Source organism: Loxodonta africana, chromosome 18 (genome assembly GCF_030014295.1).
Source record: "Loxodonta africana isolate mLoxAfr1 chromosome 18, mLoxAfr1.hap2, whole genome shotgun sequence".
In the NCBI taxonomy this organism is placed as follows: domain Eukaryota; kingdom Metazoa; phylum Chordata; class Mammalia; order Proboscidea; family Elephantidae; genus Loxodonta; species Loxodonta africana.
In genome coordinates, this window is record NC_087359.1 from 70,732,080 (window position 1) to 70,757,800 (window position 25,721).

Genomic DNA, 25,721 nt, shown 5'->3' on the forward strand with positions numbered 1-25,721 from the left:
AAAAATAGTTTAAACAGAAGAAAATATTCTTTGATGATTACCAGAGTGGGGAGGGGGGGGGAGGGGTTTTCACTAATTAGATAGTAGATAAGAACTATTTTAGGTAAAGGATAAGACAACACACAATACAGCAGAGGTCAGCACAACTGGACTAAACCAATAGCAAAGAAGTTTCCTGAATAAACTGAATGCTTCGAAGGCCGGCGTAGCAGGATCGGGGGTTTAGGGACTATGGTTTCAGGGGACATCTAAGTCAACTGGCGTAATAAAATCTATTAAGAAAATATTGTGCATCCCACTTTGGAGAGTGGTGTCTGGGGTCTTAAATGCAAGCAAGGGACCATCTAAGATGCATCAATTGGGCTCAACCCACCTGGAGCAAAGGAAGAAGAAGAACACCAAGGACAGAAGGTAATTATGAGCCCAAGAGACAGAAAGGGCCGCATAAACCAGAGACTACATCAGCCTGAGACCAGAAGAACTAGATGGTGCCCGGCTACAACCAATGACCGCCCTGACAGGGAACACAATAGAGAACCCCTGAGGGAGTTAGAGGGCAGTGGGATGCAGACCTCAAATTCTCGTAAAAAGACCAGACTTAATGGTCTGACTGAGACTGGAAGTGTTACCAGAGAATGGCCTCAGTTCTTGTCTTCGGTGTAGGAAAGGATTCAAACACTGAGACAAACAGTGCCAAGCGAGCAGAGGTTTATTAGTAAAAGTACACTTGACTAGGAGGCATCAAGTGGGCTACTCAGGTAGAGAAAGAATCTGAGTACCCCATAGTTGTTTTCTTTGGGTTTTATACACTTTTTTCTCTTTATCTGTCTCTATTAACTTTTAAAAGCCAGGACAAGACCCCCCTATGAAGACTATTTCCTTGGCTTAAGGTTTAATTACCAAATTAGAGATCTTATCAAGTTAAGAACTTTATCAAGTCAAAGACCCCTATAAAGATCATTTCCTTGGCTTAAAGTTTAACTGTGTAGGGACCATATTATTGAGGAATGTCACCATCCCCTGTCTCTTCCTTTGTAGGGATTGTCTTATTGAGGAATGTCACCACCCCTGCCTTTTCCTCTTCCTGAGTGCAAGCTCTCCCCCTCTCCCTTACAGAAGAACCCCAGACGTCATGGTCCCCAGACCTTCTGTTAGCCCAAGACTGGAACCATTCCCAAAGCCAGCTCTTCAGACAGGGATTGGACTGGACTATGGGATAGAAAATGATACTGGTGAAGAGTGAGTTTCTTGGATCAAGTAGACACATGAGACTATGTGGGTAACTCCTGTCTGGAGGGGAGATGAGAGGGCAGAGGGGGTCAGAAGCTGGCTGAATGGACATGAAAATAGAGTGGAGAGGAGTGTGCTGTCTCATTAGGGGGAGAGCAACTAGAAGTATATAGCAAGGGGTATATAAATTTTTGTATGAGAGACTGACTTGATTTGTAAACTTTCGCTTAAAGCAAAATAAAAATTAAAAAAAAGAGAAGACAAACACATGAATTCACTCTGCTTTCCTAAACCATAGCTTTTCCAGAGTAAATCTAACCTAATGTTTATTATTCCATTTCATCCACCCAGATATTTTATACAAAAAAACCTAATAGGCAGACATCCTTAGCAACACAAAGTTCAAGGCTCACCACATGCCCCAGATAACATTTGGACTTGTTGTTAGTTGTTGTTCATTGCCATCAAGTTGGCTCTGACACATGGTGACCTTGTGTATAAAATAACGAAACCTTGTCTGATCCTGTACCATCTTCGTGATCATTGGTATGTTTGAGTCTCCTGGGCATTTCCAACAATGGGTATTTCTTAGTCCTTTGATTTTGTTTCAAGAAGAACAAAATCTGATGATTTTGGCTAAATTCTTAGGTTGGATTTACAGATGAGATATCCCCAAACACACCTCTTGTGCACAATGGCATCACAGGAGCAGGAAGTGAAAATGTAGCCTTTGCCATTGCTGAGGACTGCATACACACACACTGTAGCAATGGGAGAAGCGATTTGGTTGAACAAGGAGAAGATTCTTGGGTTGGAAGGAAAGGGATGGGCAGTGCTTTTTCCTGGGGCTGTGGGACTTCTACACAGCAGGGGCTCTGGGATGGCACTTCCACCAGGGAGGAGATGCAGTTAGACCTGGAGCTTTCAGGAAGGTGCAAGTTTTGTTTTCTTAGATCCTGGCAGCCAAGGCTAGTGAACCCCCACTGCCTGGAGGGATGACCACTGCCAATGGTGTAGAAATGGGCTGTGACACTCTGCAGCCTCACAAAGCCCTGGCCTGCATGAGGCTCTGGGTGGAATTCCAGCTTTTCTGACCCTAAAGCCATCTGCCGCCAGCACCATAGGGATGAAGGAACAGCTACCTTGTCACTGTCCAAAGATACTGACTCTGAGCAGAGAGAGGCTGGTGGTGGTGTTTGGTCAGCTACAGAACTTGACTCAGGAGGCAGAGGTGGTAAGGTGGGCTGAATCTAGTGGAGGTCTAGGGAAGCAGGCAACCACAAAGGTTGCCGTGGATGACCTGACCTGAGGGCTGCACAAGTCTCTATTTTTAAGGGTGGTTTGGCTGGATGGGTGAAAATCAGACTCACCAGATTACCATCTTTATTAGTCAGAATAGGCTAGCTTATGCTGCAGTAACAAACAGTCCCATCATTTCAATGCTTAACCCAATGAAAGTTTATTTCTTGTTCAGCTCCAAGTCCAGCTCAGGTCAGCAGGGAACTCTGCCCATAGTCACTGGGAGACACAAGCTGATGAAGTCTCCACAGTGCTTCCACAATAGCAGAAGAGAGAACTTAGAAGTGTCTCATATCACATCAGGGATTAAATGCTCCAGCCTGGTGATGACCCGCATTACTTCTGCTTATAACTTAATAGCTAAAAGTACTCTCGTGGCCCTACCCAGCTACAGGAGGGCCAGAGGTTGTCTTTTATTGTGCAGAAAGAAAGGAGATTTCAATGTGAATGCTAACAACTACCGTACCTAGAAGCTGGACTGTGAAGCTCAGCAGTGCCTACTTTTTTCCTATCAGTCGTGGAGTCAAGATATCTTTTCAACCCCCTGATGACACACCCTGGGAATTGAAGGTAGGAATACAGGGCTTGGCCGTGTGATGGGTTGGGCTGAGAAGCTTCCTGTCTCCAGAACAGATGATCTGTGGACTCATTGTGGCTCCCTACTTCCTCAACCCCCTAGCGCCACATACCGACAAACACACACACACACACACATATCCAAACATAAAAATGAAATGGGAGCCAAGCATGTTGGTTTTTATTGACCTCACTGGGCTCAAGGACAAAAAAAAATTGGAATGAGAGTGGGGATAGGATAAGAGCTAGGGCAAGGCTCCCCCACACACTCCCAAGCCAAGGAGTCTGGTCCTCAAAAACCACAGCTAGGGGTCCAGGTGAGCTGGACTCCAATTCCTCCCTTTTCCTTAAAAATGCTGGGGTCAAAGGGGACCATATGTCAGATGCAGAGCATAGATCCCTTCCTTGTCCCCTCTCCAGGCTATTCCAGAGAACGAAGCTGGATTGCTTGATCCCAGGCTTGGTGAAAAGGAGGAAAAAAGAGACAAGGTAGGAGAAGGGAGCCTTAGGGTGCAGGAGGGCTAGCAATGAGAGCTCAGGGGCCCAAGATGGGGAGCCCAATGGGAGGATGTAGATCCCTACAGGAGAGTGGAACAGGAGGCTTCTCAAAGTAGTGCAAGGGGTGGGGGTTCCTTCCTTTTGGAGAAGCCTGTTGTGCGTTTGACTTTAGCCCGCAGCTTCTCACCCTGGATATTGTCGTGCTGACCCCTCACAGCTCAGGGCCCAATTCAGGTGATGCTAGAGCCATCTTGGCAGGACCAGGTCCCCATAAGCAGAGGAGAAGATTCAGTCTGATGATAACAGGGAGGACAGAAGCGCCCTGAGGATTCTGAAAAGCTGACCCTGCTCATGCTTAGACCTTTCTTCCAGGATGGCAGGAGAAGGGTTAGATGGAGACACTGTTCTCTATGAGGGGAGGGTCCAGGTAGGCGTAGGGCAGTGCCAAGCTCTGGTTCCGCTCCCGGATGTCCCTCGAGATCTGGGCCAGGCGGCTCTGGAAAGCAGCGATGCTCTGCCGCGGGGCTTCCTCTGTGAAGTGCTCATCTGGGTAGGTGCCCAGGGGCCTCTGGGAGGAAGGAAAACAGGGGAGAGTTTAGGATGATATTCAGGATGTGATGAAAAAAAATGAAGGCCCACATTTGCCAACTCATACAGTCAAGGTGGCTTCTAAAAGCACAACCCAGCTACAGCAATTATAATTACAAACTCTTCAAGTCACAATCTCAGACCACCACTCCACGCAGCCTGACACAGAACAGCCCACCAGCACCCAAAGACCGTAGCCTGTAGGAGACAGCATGGGACTTGGGAGCTAGCCAACCTAAGTTTTAGTGCTCCCCCTGCTGGTAACTCTCTGTGTGTTACTCTAACCCTTTGAGACTTCATTTCTGGAAATGGATGGGTTGAACTAGGAAATCTTCAAAGATCCCTTCTAGTGCGTGATCCACTGCACTGTGAACCAAAAGAACACGAGGGCATTCATAGCACAGCTGAAATCAACATGAACACTCCAGAAAATACACACACGAACACACCTATTATCTCGCAACTTCACAAAATTCAACCTCTAAAGACAACCGGAAGCTTGAGTCATCTTCACAATCAACAGCCGTAATGAACTTTTTGCCAACATAATCACCACCATCACAATCAAGAAATGTTGCAACGAATTCATCGACTCCATTCAACACCATCCTGTGGAAACACAGGGCTGGCTCTCTCTCCGTGGTCACACAAGTCCACACCACACAACCAGTTCACCATCCCAATGCACAGGCCCCAGCCTTCTAAAAACCCATTGCCATCGAGTCAATTCCGACTCACAGTGACCCTATAGGACAGAGGAGAACTACCCCATAGAGCTTCCAAGTGCCTGGTGGATTTGAACTGCCAACCTCTTTGTTAGCAGCCATAGCATTTATCACTATGCTACCAGCCTTCTAGACAGCACATATTTCCCCTTCCAATATAATCATCATACAATATAACTGTTGCCAATGATGTTGATGTTTGAAAAATTATTTTTCCTATCTTGTTGCACTGGCAAAGATCTCCATTGTTAAACAAATTGGAGTAATGGTGGACGTTATTTTCTTGTCCCTGATTTTAATTGGGAGACCTCTATTGTTTCACCACAAGTACAGTGTTTTGTTTTCCAAAATATACTTTTTATCAAAAACTCCTTAAGGGAGTTTTCTTTTACGCTGAGTTTTTATTAGCAATATCTGTTCACATTTATCAAATGCTTTTTCAGCATATATTGAAATGATTATATGGTACGTTCCCTTATTGATGTAATGAATTATATTGTTAGATTTCGTAAGGTTGAACCGACCTTTCATTCCTAAAATAAACTTGACTCGGTCCTGGTATATTATTATTGTTCTACTATTCACTATTGGCTTTCATTGGCTGACATATTTTTAAGATTGTTGCAGCTAAGCGAAATGAGCTTATAATTTTATTTTCTGAATAACAGCTAGCATGTTGTAAGCACTATGACAGCTTTGTAAGACAGGCACTCTGATCATTCCCATGTATACAGAGGTATACAGAGGCTAAATTATATTCCAACATCACATAGGTGGTAAGTGCTGGGGTTGGGGCTGGGATTCTGTGTACTAGACCCAGCTTCCTTCTTGTACTCCCTTCGTCGGGTGTTGCTCTCAGGGTTCTGTAATCCAGTAAAATTATTTGGGAAGCTTCTGGCTTTAATTGCCTTGGAGCAGTTCAAGTGGCTTAGGAATTACCTGTCACTTAAAGGTTTGATAGAATCTCCCTCTGCAGGGAAAGGATCAGTCTGTCACAACCTTGTAGATTTATGTATGGTTTTAATCTCTTCTAAAGTTAAGTTTTGATTGTTTATGTTTTCCTAGAAAATCATTAATTTCATCTAGATTTTAAAATTTGTTTGCTTAAAGCTCTCTGTATTTGTGGCTATATACTTTTTCCTCTTCCTAGTGTTGTGTATTTTATGTTCTCTCTTTTTTCTTAATTTGGATTGCCTTCAGTTTCTCTATTTGTCTTTTCTAAGGACCAGTTTTCCTTATCAAATGACATACAATATCTAAAACTAGAGTGTAGCAGTCAAAATAAGCAGAAGACAGAAATATGATAGAATGCCTTCAAAGCCTACTTACTAGCTATGTGACCCTGGGCAAATTACTTAGTCTCTTTGAACCTCAGATTTCTCCCCTGTGTAATGGAATTGCCATTTATTGAACAGTTATGTGCCATGCTCTGTGCTAAGCACTTTAAACGCAGTTACTCACTTGTCCTGTATTTTAAAATAATGTAACTAAGATATTTGACTTAATGACTGACACATAATAGAGTTGCAAGAAGTGGTAGCTGCTATTACCATGGGGTCCCTGGATGTGCAAATGGTTAATGCGCTCAGCTACTAATCAAAATTTGGAGATTCGAGTCCACCCAGAGGCACCTTGGAAGAAAAACCTGGTGATCTACTTCCAAAAAATCAGCCACTGAAAACCTTATGAACCATAGTTCTACTTTGACACATATGGGGTTACCATGAGTTAGAACAGACAAAAGTCAACTGTGGTCGTGGCCATTATTATTCTCGTTGCAAACTTCCAGGTTAAACTTTCCACTGGCTTATCAGGAGGGAACCCTCCATCCAACCCTCTTATACACCCACCCCTCTCCAAGACAGAAATGAATGTCTCCAAAACCTTGGGAGATGATGGCTGGGATAAGAAAGGAACTAGTTCCTGGCATTCCCAGGATATAAAATTGTAAGTTAAGACTTGTTAGGAAGCTAAAACATCTTCACTCTTTCTAGCACTGGATGGAGTCAAGCATGAGAAACAAGGATGCTCACATAATGTCAGAGCAAGACCGGCAGGGCAGAGGCATGACTGAGAATGCAATGTGTAAATGGAATTGATGGTAATTGGTGATTCAAAGGGTATTACCCCCTCCTAAACTACATAATAGCCTCCTCACTGTCCTTCCTGCCTCTAAAATTGCCTGTCCCATCCATCCGCACAGCCTGAGTGCCTTTGCTATAACACAAATTTAACCATGTCACCCCAGGATTAAAACTCTTTAGTGGTTCTCCATTGCCTTCTGAACAAACACTGTGCCTGACAAAGCCCAACCTTCCCTTCTATACCGTGAGTTCACCACACTGAACCACTGGTGGCCCTACAAATACACAATGGACTCTAGCCTTCACTCCTTGGTCTGTGTCCTTCCCTCTGCTTAGAAACTAACCCTGCCCCTCCTTTTTCTGCCTAACTCCTACTTGCCCTGCAGGTTGTAGCTTAGATGTCACTTCCTCCATGAAGGCTTCTCTGATTCCCTAAGATTCAGTTAGGTTCCAGAAGGCCTGTCCTTACCTCTGTCACTAGACTGTAAGCTCATGAGGGCAGGGTTCATAACTGCCACCATAGTGTATGGCACACTGAAGGTGCTCAGTAAGTATGCGTTGAATAGAGGAATTAATACATAAATAATTACTACAACACTGTGGTGCCCTTTTTCATTTACCTCTGTGCCTCCCTAACTAGACCATAAGCTTCTTAAAGGCAGGAAGTTGGTCTCACTCAACTTTATATGCCTAGTGTTCAGTGCCATGGGCACATGGAAGATATCCAACAAATGATTGTTGAATGTTTAGATGAATGGAAAATCACTGGATGGAGAATGGTTGTGTGAATGGTTATATGGATGAATGATTGGATGAATGATTGGATGGATGGATGGATGGATGGATGGATGGATGGATGGATGGATGGATGGATGGGTGGGTGGATGGATGAGTGGATTGGTGAGTTGTAGGGAAATTTTGCCCCAACCACTAAACTGGTATTTGCTTTAATGTATGTCTGTTGGGATCAATTATCATCTCCTGGAAAAACTGGAGAACCCAAGGCAGCTCAGCAGTGGGCATAAATCCAAGCAGTCAGTCCCCAAGCCCCTCTGGAACAGCCACCACAACCTGTGCTGCCCCGGTCCTGCAAAGCCCCACCCCCAACCCACCCCTACATACCTGGTCCTTGGGCTCTTGGCTGACCAACCAGAAAAGAAGAAGGTTGTTACAGGTGGTGTTCACTTCTGGGAGGGTGTCTAGGTAACTCTTCAGGGTGGTGGTCCCCTTGGTCTGGGGTGGAGGTTTCCTCATGGATGATGGAGCATTGGGCATCCAGGCCCCAAAGTCATGCTGTGGAGGCCCCACCCCAATTGAATGAGCCAGCCAGAGGGGAGGGACCAGCTCCCTCTTCGCCATCCCTGCCTCCTGCCTACACCATCCCGAGTCTTACAGTTGGAGGATAAGGGGATCATGGAAAGGGAAAAGAGGAAGGGTGCAGCATATAAAGTCCCAGAAATGGGTCAGGAGTCCAGCTCTTCCCTTGCCACTCCCCACCCAATGTTTCAAGACTGGGTGGAGTGAGTCACCAGGGGAAAAGGAAGCTCCAAAGAGAAGGTAACCCTAGAAAATAGCCTTGGGCTGGCATGCCACACAGAGCAACCTGATACTCCACCTAACCAGCTCCCAACCCTAACTAAAAAAAAAAAAAAAAAACCCTAACAGGAACCCATAAATTCTGCTCTTAGCATAATACCAACTTGAGTCGTCATTACAACTTGGACTTCATCCTAGTCATCATCCAACAGAGCCCCTCACTCTACCCAGTTGCCACTGCAACACCAGCCCTGATCATAATCCCACCCCAACCCACCCATGCTTTAAGCCCAAACTCTGGCCTCAAGTCCATCCCTGAGCCTAACCTTGTGTGCTTAATATCCTCTCCCAGGCCTGTCCTCTGCAGTCTTACCTGTCCGCTGTTGACAGCAGCGTGCTGGGCAGAGCAGTTGAAGATGATTGCAGTGAGGAACTTCACTAGCTCTCCTGAGGTGCACAGCCGGCTAGGGAAGCCTGGGTGTGAGAAGAGAGGGAAGAGGCTGTGGATGAAGGGTACAGGAGTCCTAGGACCAGGTCAGGCCAGGGGCCATCCTAGGTACTAGGTGAGGATGTAAGAGCTAAACATTTGACCACCACTGTCTTTAGATCAGTATTAGGGTTGGTCTGAGGTTAGGAATTGTCATCACCAAGGTTTGTGGCCTCTGAAAGGGGTCAGGATAAGAGCTGGGTGTTGGGATGGGACCAGAGAATGCTGGGCTAGCAGGGCTTATGACGGAGGAACTGGTTCAAGACAACAGCCAAGCCTGCCTCTCCCTGACATCACAGGGACTTCTGTCTGCAGCCATAAAAAAAAAAAAAAAAAAAAAACTGGCACTTAATTATTTAATTCAACCTAATTCACCAAGATTTGCCCAAGCACCCAATAGTGGATCATCTGCTTCTGGCTTAGCAGGAGAGACAGATGACCACACAGTGAGGTGTTCATAAGCTCCCAGTGATGGAAGCAGAAGGCAGCACAAAAGTCCAGATGTTGGCTTTTTGAAGAGGGAGCAGGAGGGCAGAAACAGGCAACGTGGCAAAGTGGTTAGGGAGAACTTTCTGGAGGAAGACAGGGGACCTGCCTGAGTTGAAGGGTGGGTGAGCTTTAAATGGAGAAAAAATGGCAAAGGAAGGCATTTTCAGGGTCTGGAGGAGAAGAAGCCCTGGTGGTGTAATGGTTAAGTGCTCAGCTGTTAACCATAAGGTTGGTGGTTTGAACCCACCGGCTGCTCTGTGGGAGAAAGATGTGGCAGCCTACTTCCCATAAAGATTTACAGCCTTGGAAACCCTATGGGGCAGTTCTATTCTGTCCAGTAGGGTCACTATGAGTTGAAACTGACACGATGGCAATAAGCTGGGTTCATTTTTTGGCAAGATAAGAGCCCCAAGGCTTAGCTCTCTTTCTCTCTGTACCTCACTGGTCTCATCCAGGTCCATGGCTTGAACCACTTCTCACTTGCTGATGACTCCCAAATTCACATCTGGCCCCTGAACTCTAGACTCAGATCTGCAGCTGCTCACCTGACATCTCTACCTAAGGTTGACCAGGCCTCTCAGACTTAACACTTACAAAACCAAATGCTTGATTCTCTACCTCCCCAATACACACGCTTCCCAAACCTGTCCTTCCCACAGGGGTCTTCATTTCAGTACTCCTTACCCAGTTGCTCAGGCTGAAATTGGAGCAGTCACTCCTCTCTTCATCTTATACCACACATATCAGTAAATACTTCTAGAATCCAATTCTCACCACCTCCCCCTCCCCAGTCGCCATCATCTCTCTCCTAGATGATTGATCCCTACCTGCTTCCATCTTTGCCTCTCCTATAGCCTGTTCTGCTCAAGGCAGAGCGATCCTTTAACAGCATAAATCACCCCTTTACCCAAAACTCTCTAAGCACTTCCCATATCTCTCACCTTTTCCATGGCTCTACATGATCTGGCTCTTTCTCTGACTTACTTTCCTTCCCCACTTTTCTCCTTGTCACTCCAGCCCCTCAGGCCTTTTTAATATTCCTCAAACACACTGAACATACTCCTACCTCAGGTCCTTTGCACTTACTATCCCTTTGCCTGTGTACTCTTACCTCAGTCATCCACATGACTAGCTCCCTCACTTCCTTCGGGTTTCTACTCAAACCTCACCTCTCAGAGAGGCCTCCCTAACCATTTTATCTGAAATGATCCCTGTATATCAACATGCTATACTCCCTGATGCTGTTCCATTCTTCTTCTGAGCACTCACAACTTCCTGATGTATTTGTTTGTTTATTATCTGTCTCTCTCCTCAAGAATGTTAAGCTCCATGAGGGCCAGGATTTTTGTCGGTCTTATTCACTGCTGAAGCTCAGCACCTAGAACAACACTTACTAGATAGAAGAACACAGTAACAATGGCTTGGGTGGAGTGAATGCATGAAAGAGTAAGAAGCCAGAGTGGGGAAAATGGGGAATAAACAGATGAGGGGAGGGGAAGGGCACTTAATCGGAGGTGAGGCTGAGCAAAGTGGGTCCTGTGGTTTCTGGGCTCTATTTCAGGGGATTCCTGGGGCGGTGGCCCTACTGGCTTGGCCGGCAAGAGGCTGGGAGAGGTGGGACCAGTTGAGAAGCAGCTGCCATAAAGCAGGAATAGATTGAGGAGGACTGGGATCAGGGTGTTGACAGTGGGACACGATGGGGACAATAGGGACTAGCCACCCAGCTGGCTTTAGGGACAGAAGGCAGAGAAGGGAACATGAGTCAAAGGTGGCTCCAAGGTTCAGAGTCAGGATGACTGGCAAGATGCTGACGTAACAGAACAGGCAGAGAGGGTGGCAGGAAGAGCCAGGTGTCTGCCCAGGAGTGTGTGAGAATTTGCCAATGTTCTGTTTGCGATTGACGGCCTAAGCTTGGGGACTAGGAATTTCTCTGTACCTCATATTGTTTATTTTTCCCCTTGAAATAGGGAAGAAAATCATGCTGACTGAGGTTAATTAATGAGCGTGTTTTGCCTTAAAACATATTGTAAATCTAGAATAAGCTTGTATTGGTGAGAAAAGCTGTTTGTCAATCAGAAGAATGTTCTGGTTTATTAAGTGAGAGCCAAGTTTAATAAAGTAAGATAGGACAGTCGAGCCAACAGCAATTAGATCCTATTCTGGGTTTTAGGTAGGAAACCCATACCCATTGCCATCGAGTCAATTCCAACTTATAGCGACCCAAGTGCCCCACAGGGTTTCCAAGGCTGTAATCTCCACAGAAGCAGACAGACATATCCTTCTCCCCTGGAGCAGCTGGTGAGTTTAAGGGCTTAACCATTGTGCCACCAGGACTCCTTAAGTAGGAAACAGACCGTCCCCCCAAATCTAAAATAACTGCCCCGGGGAGAGGCGCACTCACATCAGGACTGCTTGTGATTAACTACTTAACGACAGGTTTGCAAAGCATGCAGAGGGGGTCCCCCTTTCAAAGATCCAAAAGCTGTCTGGCCGTCGCCACTTTAACCCAGAAATCCTTCTTGGCATCACTAATAGTGAGACAACCTGAGATTATGTTTCTCCCCAAGTGATGTAATACAGAATCACCTGAGAAATATTCTTGCCAAAAATATTTAAACTTGACGTATGACTTCCAGTTTACCAGAAACACAAGGGATAGAGGAAGAAGATGAACGACTTCACGAGGAAGCAAGTAGATAAATTTGGAAGGTGAGACATTCTGCAGAACAGCTGGTCCTGTAGCTTCAAGAAGCCAATGTCATGTGATTTAAAAAGGCGGGGTAAGTGCAAGGCGGGAGGGGGACTGTTCTATATTAAAGGAGACTTTAGCATGGTCCTCGGTTGGCTCCTCAGTCATCAGGATGGACTGGGAAAACTAGTGTAAGCAGGAAACCTGAATATGAACTAGATGTGAAGGCGACAATGGAGACTGTCAACTTTGTTAAGTGTAATAATAGTACTGGGTTGTGTAGAAAAACATCATTTTTTAAAATGTATATTAGTCAAGGGTGAAACATCATTGGTGACTGTAATATACTTTAAAAGGCTTCAGTAAAAAAACAAAAAGCCACAGATTAATCGAATATGGCAAACTGTTGGCAACTGTTGAATCTGGGTGGCGGATCGGGTGGCCGTAACATTATACTCTTTAGTTCTCTTTATGTTTGAAAACTTTTATTTCTTAAAGAAAAAGAAAAAAGACTGAGAGTGCATTACAGATAGGGCTGCAACAGCTGAGGTCGGGTTTGTGCTATTTAGATGTGACCTGAGACCCACCCCTCCTCCCCGGGGCTCCCCCAGACAGGGACACCTCTGGGTGGCCATCAGAAGACCTAAGGGAGCTGAGAGCCACATCCCCACTGAGAAAAGTGCCAGCCATGAACATCTTCTACCTCAGGCCAGGGCAGGGAGAACTGAAGGATGACAGCTGAGATTTTCCTTTTGTTCCCCAGCACCCAGATACACAAGCCTCTTTTGTGTTTTTGAGTGCCTGGCATACAGACTGCATAATGCAGTGGAAGTAGAGAAACAGGCTACGAAGAGTAGCAATAGGGTGTCTGCATATAACCCAAGGCAGGGCAGAAGTCATTCTGTAGAGAAATGACTTGTAGTGCTCATGTGCTGTCTTCAGGGTGACAATGAGACAGCCAAAAAGTCCTTCAGGAAGCAGGGACTCGGGGGTTGGGGCCTTTCTACATCTGGAAATGAGTTACAGAGGAGAAACAGCAGAAAGGCTCACTCCCTTAGGGAAGGCTAGAGAGACACACCCACTGCTGGGATAGGGAGATGGCAGAGGACCCAGGAAGAAGCCAAAGGTCCGGAAAGGCACATTGTTCCTGGAGCTAAGGGGAGACCTTAAAGAGAGGAGGGTGACTGGGGGCATCTGCTTGGCACTGAGGTTAAAGAAAGGAGACCTAAGAGGGGGCCACTGGTATTGGCAGGTCTTAGAGGCCTCTCACAGGAGCCTTGGTGGTACAGTGGGTAAAGCGCTGGTTTGTGAACCAAAAGGTCAGTGGTTCAAACCCACCAGCAGCGCCAAGGGAGAAAGATGTGGCAATCTGATTCTGTGATTTACAGCCTTAGAAACCCTACAGGGCAGTTCTACTCGGTCCTATAGACTTGCTATGAGTCGGAATCGACTCAACCATGATGGGTTTGTTGGTTGTAGAGGGTTTGTTGGTTGTACAGGCCTCTCAGGCAGTGTCAGAAGAGAGGGGGGCAGTATGTATGCTCAGGTGATAGGAGTAAATAGAGAAGAACCAGGCCGCCGCAGGACCTCTGAAGAGATTTGCAGCCAAAGGAAGTGGAGAGAGGCTGGTGACTGGAGGGGCCGCCTGGCGGGACATGGCAGGAAGAGGGTATGAGAGAAAGTTCCACAATCCTTTGTATACTTAAGAGCTTTGAGGCCAGAGATGGCTTCTACTGCATGAGCGGGAGCATCCATGGAGCTCAGCAAGCGTAAAGGTCGAGGAGGGACCAGGGAGCTCAGTGAAGCAAGGACTTTGGAGGCAGTCAAAGATGGTTTGGAATCCTGTTTCTGCCACTTACTATCTATGCAACATTCTCTGTGCCTGTTCCCTCATCTGTTAAGTGAGAATAATAACAGTATGTACTTCAAAGGGCTGGTCAGTAAATAACTCTTTAGGACAGAGTAGAACTGCCTCATAGGGTTTCCAAGGAGCACCTGGTGGGTTTGAACTGCTGATCTTTTGGTCAGTAGCCAAACATTTAACCACTGTACCACCAGGGCCCCCAGTAGTAAATACCCACCCAGTGCCATCAGTAAATAAAAGGTGATAAATACTGGGTCAGCACAAGCCTGGGGTTGGGGGATGGAGGGGAATACCTGAGTTTTCCCGGCCCAAGAATGCCTGAGCAAAAATCTCGCCAACCCAGGCCTGCAGCTCCGAGTCCTGCTGCACAGACATGTCACTAGGATAATAGTAGCCGATGATTTCCAAGACAAAGCTGCAGGAGAGAGAACAGAGCCACTATGGCCACCCTGGGCTCAGGCCTGACCAGGGTACCTAGGTTCAGCGTCAGCTCAGGCTGAGAGAAACAGACGGCTAAAGTCCACTGAGTCTGTGGGAGTTCAGTGGAGACCCCGAGGCCCAGCTATGATCTGATTGCCCAGGCTACCTTAATTTAAGCCCCATCCTCACCCTGAGTCTTGGGGGCTATGGACCTACTTCCGGCAAGGGGGTGCAGGGGGCCGGGGTGGCGAATGCCCTGACAGGAGTTTGGCTCATGTCTCTTCCCCATTCAGCCCCCAGGAGAATGGAAGACCTGCCTGCCAGGAGGCCCCAGGCCACATCAGGCTGTTGCACCAGTCCTGGTATCTGACTCTGGGTGCCCGTCCTCCCCCTTCTCCACTGTATCTACACACACCCCACCCCTCCGGCCCACAGCTTCACAGGGGAACCCAACTCCAACTCTTACCCTCCAGGATGCCCCTTGCTAGGGCCTGAAAACACCTGGACCCCCAGCCTCACGCACCCCTCCTGACTGAGCACACGGGTCCACACTGCCCCCAGACCAGGAGGCCCTGGTGGGGCCAGAGGGGCTGCAGGGTCCCAGGCCCATACCTCTCGATGGCGCCCCAGATTTTGAGGCCGTCGTCTCGGTAGTGGTAGTTGGGGATGGCCAGGACACCGCGGGCCCGCAGGCTGTCCGGGAGGCAGAAATTGGTGTAGGTGAAGTGGGCCAGGCCGGTGCTCATGAGGTAGAGGAGGCCTTGCCTCCCAATGGACGTGACCTGAGGACACAGCACAGCTCGGCTCCAGAGCTGGCTCACTCCCACCCCCAGTGCCAGGGGAAGAGATGGGGCTAGAGACCCGGGAGAAATCGGCTGCAGTCCACTACCAAGGATCAAATGCCCCCACCCCGCATAGGGGCCTGAGGCATGTTGCCCAGCATGTGGCCCAGCTAGCCTGGTTTGTCCCGGACCTCTGTCGCCTCTCTCTATCCTTGGGTATGTGATAACTGAAAGAAGGAACTGAGTCAGCTGGGGTCAGCTGGGAGCTGTGGTCAGGCTGGGGCTGCCCTGATCACCTCAAGAAGCCTGTGGAACCAGGGCCTGAGGGGTGGGATCCGTGGGTGAGGCCAGCCAGCAAGGACAGAGTTTATGGGCGGAGCAAGCAGGAGAGTGGTGAGAGGGGCGGGGCTTTGGGGCGGAGCAGGGAAGGGAGGGGCAGGGATTGTGGAGGCGGAGCAGGGCTTGTAGGTGGAGCAAGAAACCTGGAGGTGGGGCCTGTAGGAATGGAAATAGCGGGGTCTGAGGGACCGGACTGGCAGATGGAGGCAGGGCAAAACTTGTAGGTGGGGCAAAGCATCCCGGGGGCGGGGCCTCGGGGCGAGGCCTTGGGGTGAGGAGGCCGACCTTGTCCACCAGGCCCTCGGGGTTGAGCAGCGTGGCCCGTGCGATGGTGTTCACTTGCAGCGTGTAGCGAGTGTGGGGGAGCAGCAGCTGCGAACGGGGCGAGGTCACATAAGCTGAAGGTCTGGGGAAAAGACCACCGTGACCCAGCTCTCCTGTGGGCCAGCCCCTTCTGGCCCCGCCCTGGGGCCCGCACGGACCTTGTAGATGGGATGGCAGAGGGGCAGCTGACGCAGCGTGGCCATGGCAAAGGCCTCGCACAGCAAATGCGTGCACAAAAAGTGTGTGTTGTTCTCATGCACTAGGAACTCAGCGTTGCGCACCCACGTCTTGGCCAGCAGCCAGTCCCAATCGCAGTCAGTGGGCAGGAAGATGGGGCTCTCCGGCCCGGGGGTCTGGCTGAGCTGTGTCGCAAGAATAATAAGGGCGTGGGGCTCAAGGCTGCCAGTATGCCCGAGTCCCCGCCCCAAGCCCCGCCCCCGAGCTCACCTGGATGGCCAAGGGCATCAGCGACCCCTGGGGGTTGAGCCACAACAGGCAGAGCGGAGCGGCCACGTACTGCTGGCGGCCGTTTAGGCAGTGGACCGGAGCATCAGCCAGGATCCAGTAGTCGGCAAGAAAGATGTTCCTTCTCTGCAAAGGGTGCACAGAGGCTCAAAGTGCCTCCCCACTCATGCTCCCCTTCCTTCTCCGTTCTCGGCCCACTCCCCATCCCAGCTCAGGCCTCAGTAATGGCTAATGATGGATACCCCGCCCTTCCCAGAATGTCTGGAATGAGGTCCATGGAGTCCCTCGTTGTGAAACCTTTCACCTGGCCTCCCGGCTTAGACAAGTTAGCATCCTCCCCCTACCCCATACCTGGCCCTTCCCACTCCCTAACTCAGATGGAACCCCTGTCTGAAATTTGAATCCCAAAACAGCAAAATCCACACCCAAGGAGAATTAACCAACCACATCTCCAGCCTTATGGGGGATGCCTGAAGGCTTGAGTGTCCCAGAGACCAGGCCGTCACTCCTCAACTCCCTCAAAGCTCCCAGTCCTACTGATTATTCCTACTGTACCTGGTGACACTGCTCCTAGCATGTCCTAAGCAGCCTTCCTAGGGCCTCAGCACCCAGGATTGTGGAGGTCCAAGAACAGGGGCAAGGCACCCTCCTCCAAGCTCCCTGCAGCTGCCCTGTTCACGCATGCCACTTCACCAGGCCCCACTGCAGGCCTCACGCCATCCTGAGCCCCAGCTAGCCCTCATCTACACCTGTTCTGCTTAGAAAGTGCAGGGCTGGGACTGTCCAGAGGACGAGGCCTGCAGGCTGGACCCAGCCCAGCCCAGCCCACCCCTCCCCTCCATAGACATCCTTTGTCCATAATGGCAACTTGCCCACCTCCCTCCTGTCAGGCCCACTCCTGAGGTCCTCACCCACCTCTAGCTCTGTCTGCAGACAGGTGTCTGGTCCCAGCAAGGGGGCCATCATGTCATTGGTGACAGGCAGCTTGCTGGGCAAGCTGGAGAGGCAATGAAGCATGACAGGATTGACGCCATTCAGGTACTGGTACCCAAAGAAGTGGTCCTCACACCAGTGCTCTGTGACATACTCTGGGGAGCAAGGGAGGTGCCAGTTCATCTGGAAACTGCTTCCCTAGAATCTGCTCCTGCCCAGCCCTTTGCTCATCATAATTTAGGTTTCCCTCCCAGCAATCCCATGAGGTAGGTGAAATTCTATCTTCAATTTTACACTGGAAACTGAGGGTCAGAGAGATGAAGACACTTGCCTGGTAGTTAAGTGGCAAAGCAGGGGTTTGAACCTAGGCCTGTCTGACCCCAACGCCCAGAATTCTTGGTGGTGGGGTGAGAGGAAGAGAGACCAGTGCCCCTGATCAGGATCCCAAAAACCTAAACCCATTGGCATCAAGTCGATTCCACCTCATAGGATCCCTATAAGGACAGAGTAGAACTGCCCCATAGAGTTTCCAAGCAGCACCTGGTGGATTCAAACTGCCAACCTTTTGGTTAGCAGCTACAGCACTTCACCATCAGGGTTTCCTGAGGAGGGTCAGGATTCCCTAAATGACCTCTGACCCTCTCAAGCCAAGCAGAGTGTCTCTGTCCTCACTTTCCTATTCTTGTTCCTTCCCAGAAGAAAAGGGAGGTTCTTGGGTTCCCGGGGGGAAGCTGAGAGATTTCCCACCAGTGAAACCAGGAGCTCCTCCACTCAAATCCAGCAGTCTCCCTGGGAGGGCTGGCAGAGGGTCCTTTTCCAAGATGGGGATGAGGGTTGTGAGCATGCGCTAAGATGAGAGACCTCTTCTGTCTGGCTCTGCACACCTGAAGTGAAGGTCTTGTGGCACCAGAAGATATTCCGGATGTCATCCAGCTTCTTCCAGGAACGCTTGCGATCCAGCAGCCCTCGAAGCTTCATGCCCAAGGACCTGAGTGGGGAGGAAAAGGTGAGGGTGGGAGTCCAGGGGCTGGGATGTACCAGAGCCACTGTGCCCCAAGCCTGGGGATCTATAGGGCCCTGACAGGGTTAATATCCAGATAGAGGTGCCTAGCAATCCACATGAGAGAAAAGTCTAGTGCCCACTTCAGGTTTTGTAGTCTCGGTGAACCCAAGTTCAAATGCAGTGAATCCTGGAAGGGGTAAAACCTCCAGTGTGTGCATAGCCACTTGGTGCAGATGTATCATTCTGGTTTTTGGTTAGCTTTCCCCAAGACTGTATCTTACAGACCTTCACTAGCTCCACTCTGCCTACCAACTGCTGAGCCTGGCTGGCCATGAAGCTCCCACCAGCTGGTTTCCATCAGTCTTTCCAGCTTTTTTTTCCCACTCTGTGTCCTATACAAGCCCAACTATGACCTGTTCTCAAAACATAACCAGACGTGTGCTTTGTACACGGGGGTGGTGACAGCGGGGCTGGCGACCCAAGGATGTACACGTTTCTCTTTGGTATCTGTACTGCTGAATTTTGTACAATAAGCATTGTTATTTTATAATCAGGGAAAAAATGCTTGAAATTATGTCTGCTTTCCCCATTTTCTGGGCTTTGTTCAAGCTGTGCCTCCCCTAGAACGTCATCTCCATTTCCACCTTTAAAAAAAAAAAACTTTCAGTTGTCACACTGTGGTGGCTGGCTATGCATTGCTGTGATGCTGGAAGCTATGCCACCAGTATTTCAAATACCAGCAGGCTCACGCACGGTGGACACATTTCAGCAGAGCTTCTAGACTAAGACAGACTAGGACGAAAGGCCTGGTGATCTACTTCTGAAAATCAGCCGATGAAAACCCTACGGATCACAACAGAGTGTTGTCTGATATAGTGCTAGAAGATGAGCCCCTAGGTCAGAAAGCACTCAGAATACACAGTGGCCACACTAATGGTCTTGAACACACCAACAGTCATGAAGATGCCATAGGACTGGGCAACTTTTCGTTCTGTTATACATAAGGTTGCCATGAGTTGGGCCAAATCAATGACAAGTAACAATAACAAAAATCTATTCTCGGCTCATTTTTGATGCAAATTCTTTCAGGAAGTCTTTATTAATTTCCCCTAAGCACACATCTTGTGTGTATCTTTCACGAAACACTCATCATTCTCTGCATTCCACTGGAAACCCAGTGTACTTGTATCATCCCCCTTATACCATGAGCTCCTTATGGCGAGGACACGCCTCTGTATGTCCCAGCAAACCCAGCTCTTAGTAATCACTCACTAAATGTCAGGCAAACCAGACGAAAGGGAACAGAGCAGAGAACAGGCAGGTTATGTGGCAGGCCCCATTGGCCTGTGAGGTAGGCTGTATAAAGATGCTGATGTGCCAGAAGGAATGTGGGCACCTGGGGAAGGGTGGCAAGGGGGGGGGGATTAAAAATCCGACAAGCCCAGGAACAACGGTGCCAACTTCACCTCTGCTCAGGATGCCACTTTGTCACCATTCTGCAGACATTTGCTGTGTGCCTGCCCAGTCGAGACCCAAGAAATGGGAAAAACTGGGAGGGAGCTCAATCATGAAAGCAGAGGCTGAGGAGAAGGACAGAGGAGGAAAAAAAGGTCTTCCCCTTCCAGGGCCTGAAACGAATGTGCTTTGAAACACCCTGCAATCACCCCATGCTCAGACTCGGTTACTTGCGTCCTCTCCATAAATGCCTCAACCTCTGCCAGATACCAGCTTCCTCTGCCAACTGATCTGTCTGCGGTGACCATTCTCTGAGTTCCATGCTGACTGGCCAGGTGATCTCCTGGGCCCCCCTCTGCCTGGAGCTACATATCCATCCAGTCACCAGCTCGGATGACTCTACCTTCTGAGATGGTCCTTTGGTTCCTCAGCCCCGTCAGGGCTTCTCAGTGGGTTCTTGTCCTGAATCCTGAGTCACCTGCCACCTTTGGGTATCCGCACACTCCAATCCACTCCAGGTACTCCCTAGTTCCCCACACTCCTGTATCCCTCCCCACTAGTCTTTCTCCAAAAGATTCATTGTAGACACAGAAGCCTAGGAGATGAGGCTTCAACTCCTTGTCCTGGCCTCCTCTGGGCCTCCTCATGGTCAGCTGAGCCTACTGTCCCCAACCTGGGTTTGCCCAGGGCCCACCCACTCTCCCCTTATCTATTCTCTCCCCATCCCCAAAAGAAAATTTTTTTCTTTTTTTTTGCGGGGGAAAGCCTGCCCTAATTCCACCTCTCTCCCCAGGAGCCCCTCCTAGCCCCAGCTGACCCAGCTCCCCTCTAGGCAGCAAGGGTGTTAACCATACTCCTCCCTCTAGCCACTTAAATGTTTAGAGCCTGGGTTGTTGACTTGAGTTGCTAATACCTCCTCGATTACTAATTAGCTGCATGCCCTGTCACCTTAGGATACTGTGAATCCTTACAGGTGAAGACGAAACTCTAACACTACTACGAATCAACATCTATGGAGAGATTATTTTGTGCTGGGCATGATCTCATTTACTTCTCCTGCAAACCTATGAGGTAGTTATCAAGATTATTGTCATTTCACAGATGAGGAAGCTGTTTAGAGGCTAAGTGAAAATCAAGGTCACACAGCTAGAAAGTATTGTTTCTGGAATTTGAACTTCAGGTGGTCTGACTTACATCCTTGAAGCCTAAGGGCTGGGCAAGCTGCCTGTCTGTCCTACTCAGCAGTCCACCAAGCGTGCGTGGGACCACACTCTGCACTGAGCAAGTGCTTAACTCATAAGCACTGATTTGATCAATTTGAGGGATGGGAAGAGAAGGGCAAGTAAGCAGTAAAGAGGAGGTGATGGGGAGATAGAGAATGATGGAGCCTGAGAAAAGAGAGGGGAGGCCAAGGGACAGAGATGTGAAATGTGCAGCCAAGGGGCAGGAGCAGAAGCGACAGTGTGCAGGAGTGGAGGGAGGGTGGTGGCCTCACGCAGGGATGGCATTGAAGAGCAGTGAGGCCGTCTTGGTGGTCGAGTAGCGGATGTTGGGCTCCATGTGCAGCAGAGATGGGATGTCAACTTTCATGGGGAAGCCAGGCAGGTACCGATTCCCGCTGCTGGGGGCAAGTGAACAGAAAGACTGAAACCAGTCAGAGGGGCCTGCAGCCCACTCCACTTAATTCCCTCCATCTGTCCTGTTGCCAGAGTCCCCAGGTCTCCCCTCACTCCTGGCTCCTCCCCTCCCCTCAAGACTTTCTCATCTTCCCCTCTCTGTGGGCCATCCTGGCCCATTCCATTCCTGGCTCTTGAACTAAACTGTCCTTATTATATGCACATACTCCTCCTTCCAGGCTCCCCCAGCCTCTATCTTCCCAACAAGCCCTCCACTTCCCTCCCTACCACCTCTGTCCAAGCTTTGGCCTCACCTCTCACCCTGGTCTGTGTAAGGTGTCATCTTGGCACAAGGTGTCATCTTGGTCAAGGCATATTTCTTGTCTGACTCCATTTCCTCAAAGCTGCTGACATCCACCATGCGTGGGAAGCCAGGGGAATAGATTTTCCAGCTTCCAGGGAAAGAGGTCAGAGGTGGCAGGTCAAGCTTAGGATAAACAGGAGCCTTAGCTTTTAAAAACATGACCTCAAGTTAAAACTTCAAGAAACCACCCACTTTCTGGGAAGGTGACAAGGACTTGGAATTTTCTCCATAAAGGCACTAAGGCTTCAGATCAGGGTAGTATTTGCGGATGATCATAATGAGTTGAGTTTGTGTTGAGATGAAGATCAGGGCCAGTTTGGAGGTGAGGCTGAGAATGGGCTGAGATTGGTCTGGGTCATGGTTAATACTAGGGTCACTTCTGATATTGGGGTCTAGGTTACACCAAGGCCAGTTTAGGGTTGAGTATGGATTCACTGAGGATATTGGGACACCTGTGGGTACTGGTGTTCTGGGTCTGCACTCAGGATCAGTATGAGGTTGAGGCTGGGTTTAGATAGGGTGCTGACTGAAGTTGGGTTCCCAAGATTGGAACTGAAGTCAGAGTTAAAGTTAGTAACAATTTAATTAGTGCTGAGGTCAGAATAAAGAAAGGCCGTCCTCACCGGTAGCATTCCTGTCGGGCCTGGAGTTCACGTTTCCTGTGATCCAAAAGGAGGGGAAGGGTGTCCTGACAAATAGTTTTTGCTGTGGGGAATCAAAATTACTCATCGTATAAGTCTCTTTTCAAATAACACCTTCCTGAGCCCCCTGACCCTTGAATCCAATCCAACAGGCAACATGGATGCCTCATTGTTTTTTTTGCGCATCCTGGACAACCTCATTCCAAAATTATAGCATTCTTCCTAATTTTTTACTTGTTTGCCTTCTTTCCAGACTACAAGCCCAGTGAAGGCAGAAGTTACTTTGTATTCACTTTTGTGTTGCCAGCATCTAGCATGGTGCCTGGTACCCAGCAGGTAATATGTACTTGATAAATGACTGATGAACTAATATATTTTGTGAAGGGATGAATGGATGTGATGCGATGACAGATGGGGCTTCCCAGTGATGTCTGTGAAGAACTCACTATAGACTGAAGGTTAATGCTGACTTGCCTTACGGTGACCCAGAACATCCATCACTCATCCCGAAGACTCATTTCAACATTCAGATCAGCTCTAGTCTTGTGCTCAGGATCAAAGACTTCAGGAAATATGAGGACCTGGAGACTGAAGCGGCCCTCACAGCCTAAGAGCAGCATCCTTAAAAACCCACTGCCGTCAAGTCGATTCCGACTCATAGTAACCCTATAGGACAGGGTAGAACTGCCCCATAGAGTTTCCAAGGAACGCCTGGCGGATTTGAACTGCCAACCTCTTGGTTAACAGCTGTAGCACTTAACCTCTATGCCACCAGGGTTTCCACATCCTTAAAAGGCCCCCAAATTCAACAAGGGACCCTGGCAGCACCTGGCGGGGACTTCACCCACATTGGAAAAGCTAATAGTGGGGGACAGGGCCTCTCCAGCTAAATTCACTAGGCATTCAGGGCCTCTCCTCTGGGCTCCAGGGGAATTAACTCTGGGGAAATACAAAGGAAGAGAGTGGAAAGCTAGCTGCTTTGTGTGTGTGTGTGTGTCATGTGTTTCTGTGTGAGTATGCTTTTGTGCTTGTGTATCAGTCTATGAGAGTGTTCCTACGGGAGTGTGGGAGTCTGTGTCTTTGTGTGTCTGTTTTCAAAGGAGTAATACTGCCCAGAAATCCCCTGCATTTCAAGAATTTAGAGGTTCTTTTTTTTTTTTTTCCAGAATGCATCTACTTGGGAGCCCAGAGTTCCAGCTACCGCAGCCCTACACTATTCCCTACACCCTGGACTCTGGGAAACTCCATCCCTAATTCCAGCAGATGCCTTCCCAGAACACAGCTCGCCCCACCCCTGCCTCTGGCCCACCTGTTCCTGGTCGAAGCTCTGTGGTGCAGTAGCCCTCAATCCACTGGTAGCAGGGGAAGTGGGAAACCGTGCCATCAGGGGCAGTGACACAGATGCGGCTGCAGTACCAGGAGTCTTTCGAGAAGAAAGCATAGCGCTCCTTGTGTAGACGCAGCAGCAGGAGCTCACCCAGGTCTGCTGAGCAGCACACCTTGTACTTCCGCACCTGAAGGGACCAAGGAAGCAAGCTCCTAAGAGGCAGGGAACTGCTGGGCCATCCTTGCGCCTTGCAAGGTGCGCCCTGCAAGGTGCGCCCACACCTATTCCAGCAAAAAAGCCTGGGCTGCCAATAGCCCATACAGCGCCTTTGTATGAATTAGAAAAGGGCATCCCTTCATCCAGGCAGATGCAGAGTGGGCACTGAATTTCACTGGCTCCTTGGCCACCGGACACTCTTGTGTAGGCCACCAACAAATAATCCTGGGGGCTGGCAGAGGCAGGCATGATCCCTTCCAGAGAAGAGGAAACCCAGGCCCGGAGAGGGGAACGGACTTGCCCAAAGCCGGCCACCAATTGTGAGAGGAGCTGGGAAGCCAGCGAGGTCTCCTAACTCCTTGCCCAGTGCTCCATCCCCTTCACAGCCCTGGCAGGGGAGTTTTATCATCCCTAGGAAAGGCAGGGACCAGAATCCAGGTGCTGAGGAGGTCCTGAGTTTTGCAGGATTTGGTGAATCCAGAGGGGACTGAGCCTTCTCCTCCTTCCTAGTTCCCTGCCCCACTGCCCCTCAGGGGTCGTCCCCCATCCCTCCTCAGTACTCACGGTTCCAGGGGCAAAGTCCCTGCCCATACGATCCAGCAGCTGCTTGGGGCTCTCTCCACATGTGCCCACCAGTGTGACAGAGATGTTGTCCAGTGTGCCAGCCATCAGGTAGGGTCCTGTGGTCACACACACGCGGTACACGGCCATGATGGGAGGGAGGGAGGAAGTCACCCAGCAGCTCCGACCGCAGCAGCCGACCTAGGGGAGGTGAGGGTGGTCCGGGCAGAGCCAGGCTGCTGGGCGGCTGGGCGGAGGGCTGGGAGGTGGGTGGGACTGAGGAAAGGCCCAGCTCGCTCTGAGATCCTCTTGGGAGCTCTCTCTCCCCGAGGCTCCCGGCCTCTGCCCTAGCTCCCTGCTGGCAGCTCGGCTCCTTATCCCCACCCACAGTCTTGTGTCCTGATACTTGTTTGCGCGCTTCTGGCACGGCCGGTCCCTCCGGCTGGCAGGAAGGGCCCACCCAGATGGGTATCAGAAGCCCGGGTCCCACTGGGAAGGGAGAGACCAGAAGCCGAGATGGAGGCAGATGACGCCTGGGACACTGCCTCCGCCTGGCCACGGCCGACTGATGCCCTGGGGCCCCTGCCTGCCCACTCCCCACCTTCCCACCAAGCCTTTCCTACTCGCTCCCAGCCAGAATCGTGCACATGGCATTCCTACATGTGAATCACCCATGTGACTCACTATACAGGTGAGTGCGCTCGGCCATAAATCACAGCTGACTACAACCACACACAGGTGAGCCGCACGTGCATCCCCGCGCAGGCAGGGCGTCAGGAACCACCCCGCCACCAACAGCCTCCCACTCCCAGCCCTGCCCCACGCCCAGCCCTCGGGGTCCCCAGCCTTTGGCACGTCCGACCACAGTTCCTCCCCGGCCGAGGGCTGATGGCGAGATCCAAGGGGGGCCCCGGCGCGCGGCGTCTGGAGGCCCCAGGTGAACATTCTTCCGGCTCCAGGTCCGCCCTCGGCCTGCGGGGCTGTAGGCGGGGGTGCGGGGGATGCCCGGGATCTGGGTTACCAGGGCTGGGGAGAAACTGCGAGTGAAGATTGCAGCCGGCAGCGGCGCCGCGCGGCCAGTCCCGGTACCGCAGGGTCCCAGCAGGAGCGTCCCCATATCCGCCGCGGAGCCGAAAAAGCTGAGTCTACAGCAGTCGGGCTCTTCTGGCTCTCTCCTGGTCTGGTAGGAGGCCTCCGCGCAGACGCATGA

The 25,721-nt window shown here is 50.0% G+C and overlaps 1 protein-coding gene across 1 annotated transcript; it reads right to left on the reverse strand.

Moving 5' to 3' along the window:
• Positions 1 to 2,417: 2,417 nt before the first annotated feature.
• On the reverse strand, positions 2,418 to 25,161 carry ALOXE3 (arachidonate lipoxygenase 3). The gene is made up of 15 exons (XM_064271754.1): positions 24,515 to 25,161; positions 23,717 to 23,921; positions 22,390 to 22,471; positions 21,717 to 21,854; positions 21,282 to 21,407; positions 18,213 to 18,316; positions 17,311 to 17,483; positions 16,378 to 16,521; positions 16,089 to 16,292; positions 15,892 to 15,978; positions 15,098 to 15,267; positions 14,359 to 14,480; positions 8,910 to 9,010; positions 8,123 to 8,293; positions 2,418 to 4,171 (listed from the first exon to the last, which is right to left on the reverse strand). Exons 1-15 carry the CDS (start codon positions 24,659 to 24,661, stop codon positions 3,992 to 3,994), a joined length of 2,154 nt encoding a protein of 717 aa, XP_064127824.1. The 5' UTR covers positions 24,662 to 25,161; the 3' UTR covers positions 2,418 to 3,991.
• Between the last annotated feature and the right edge of the window lie 560 nt (positions 25,162 to 25,721).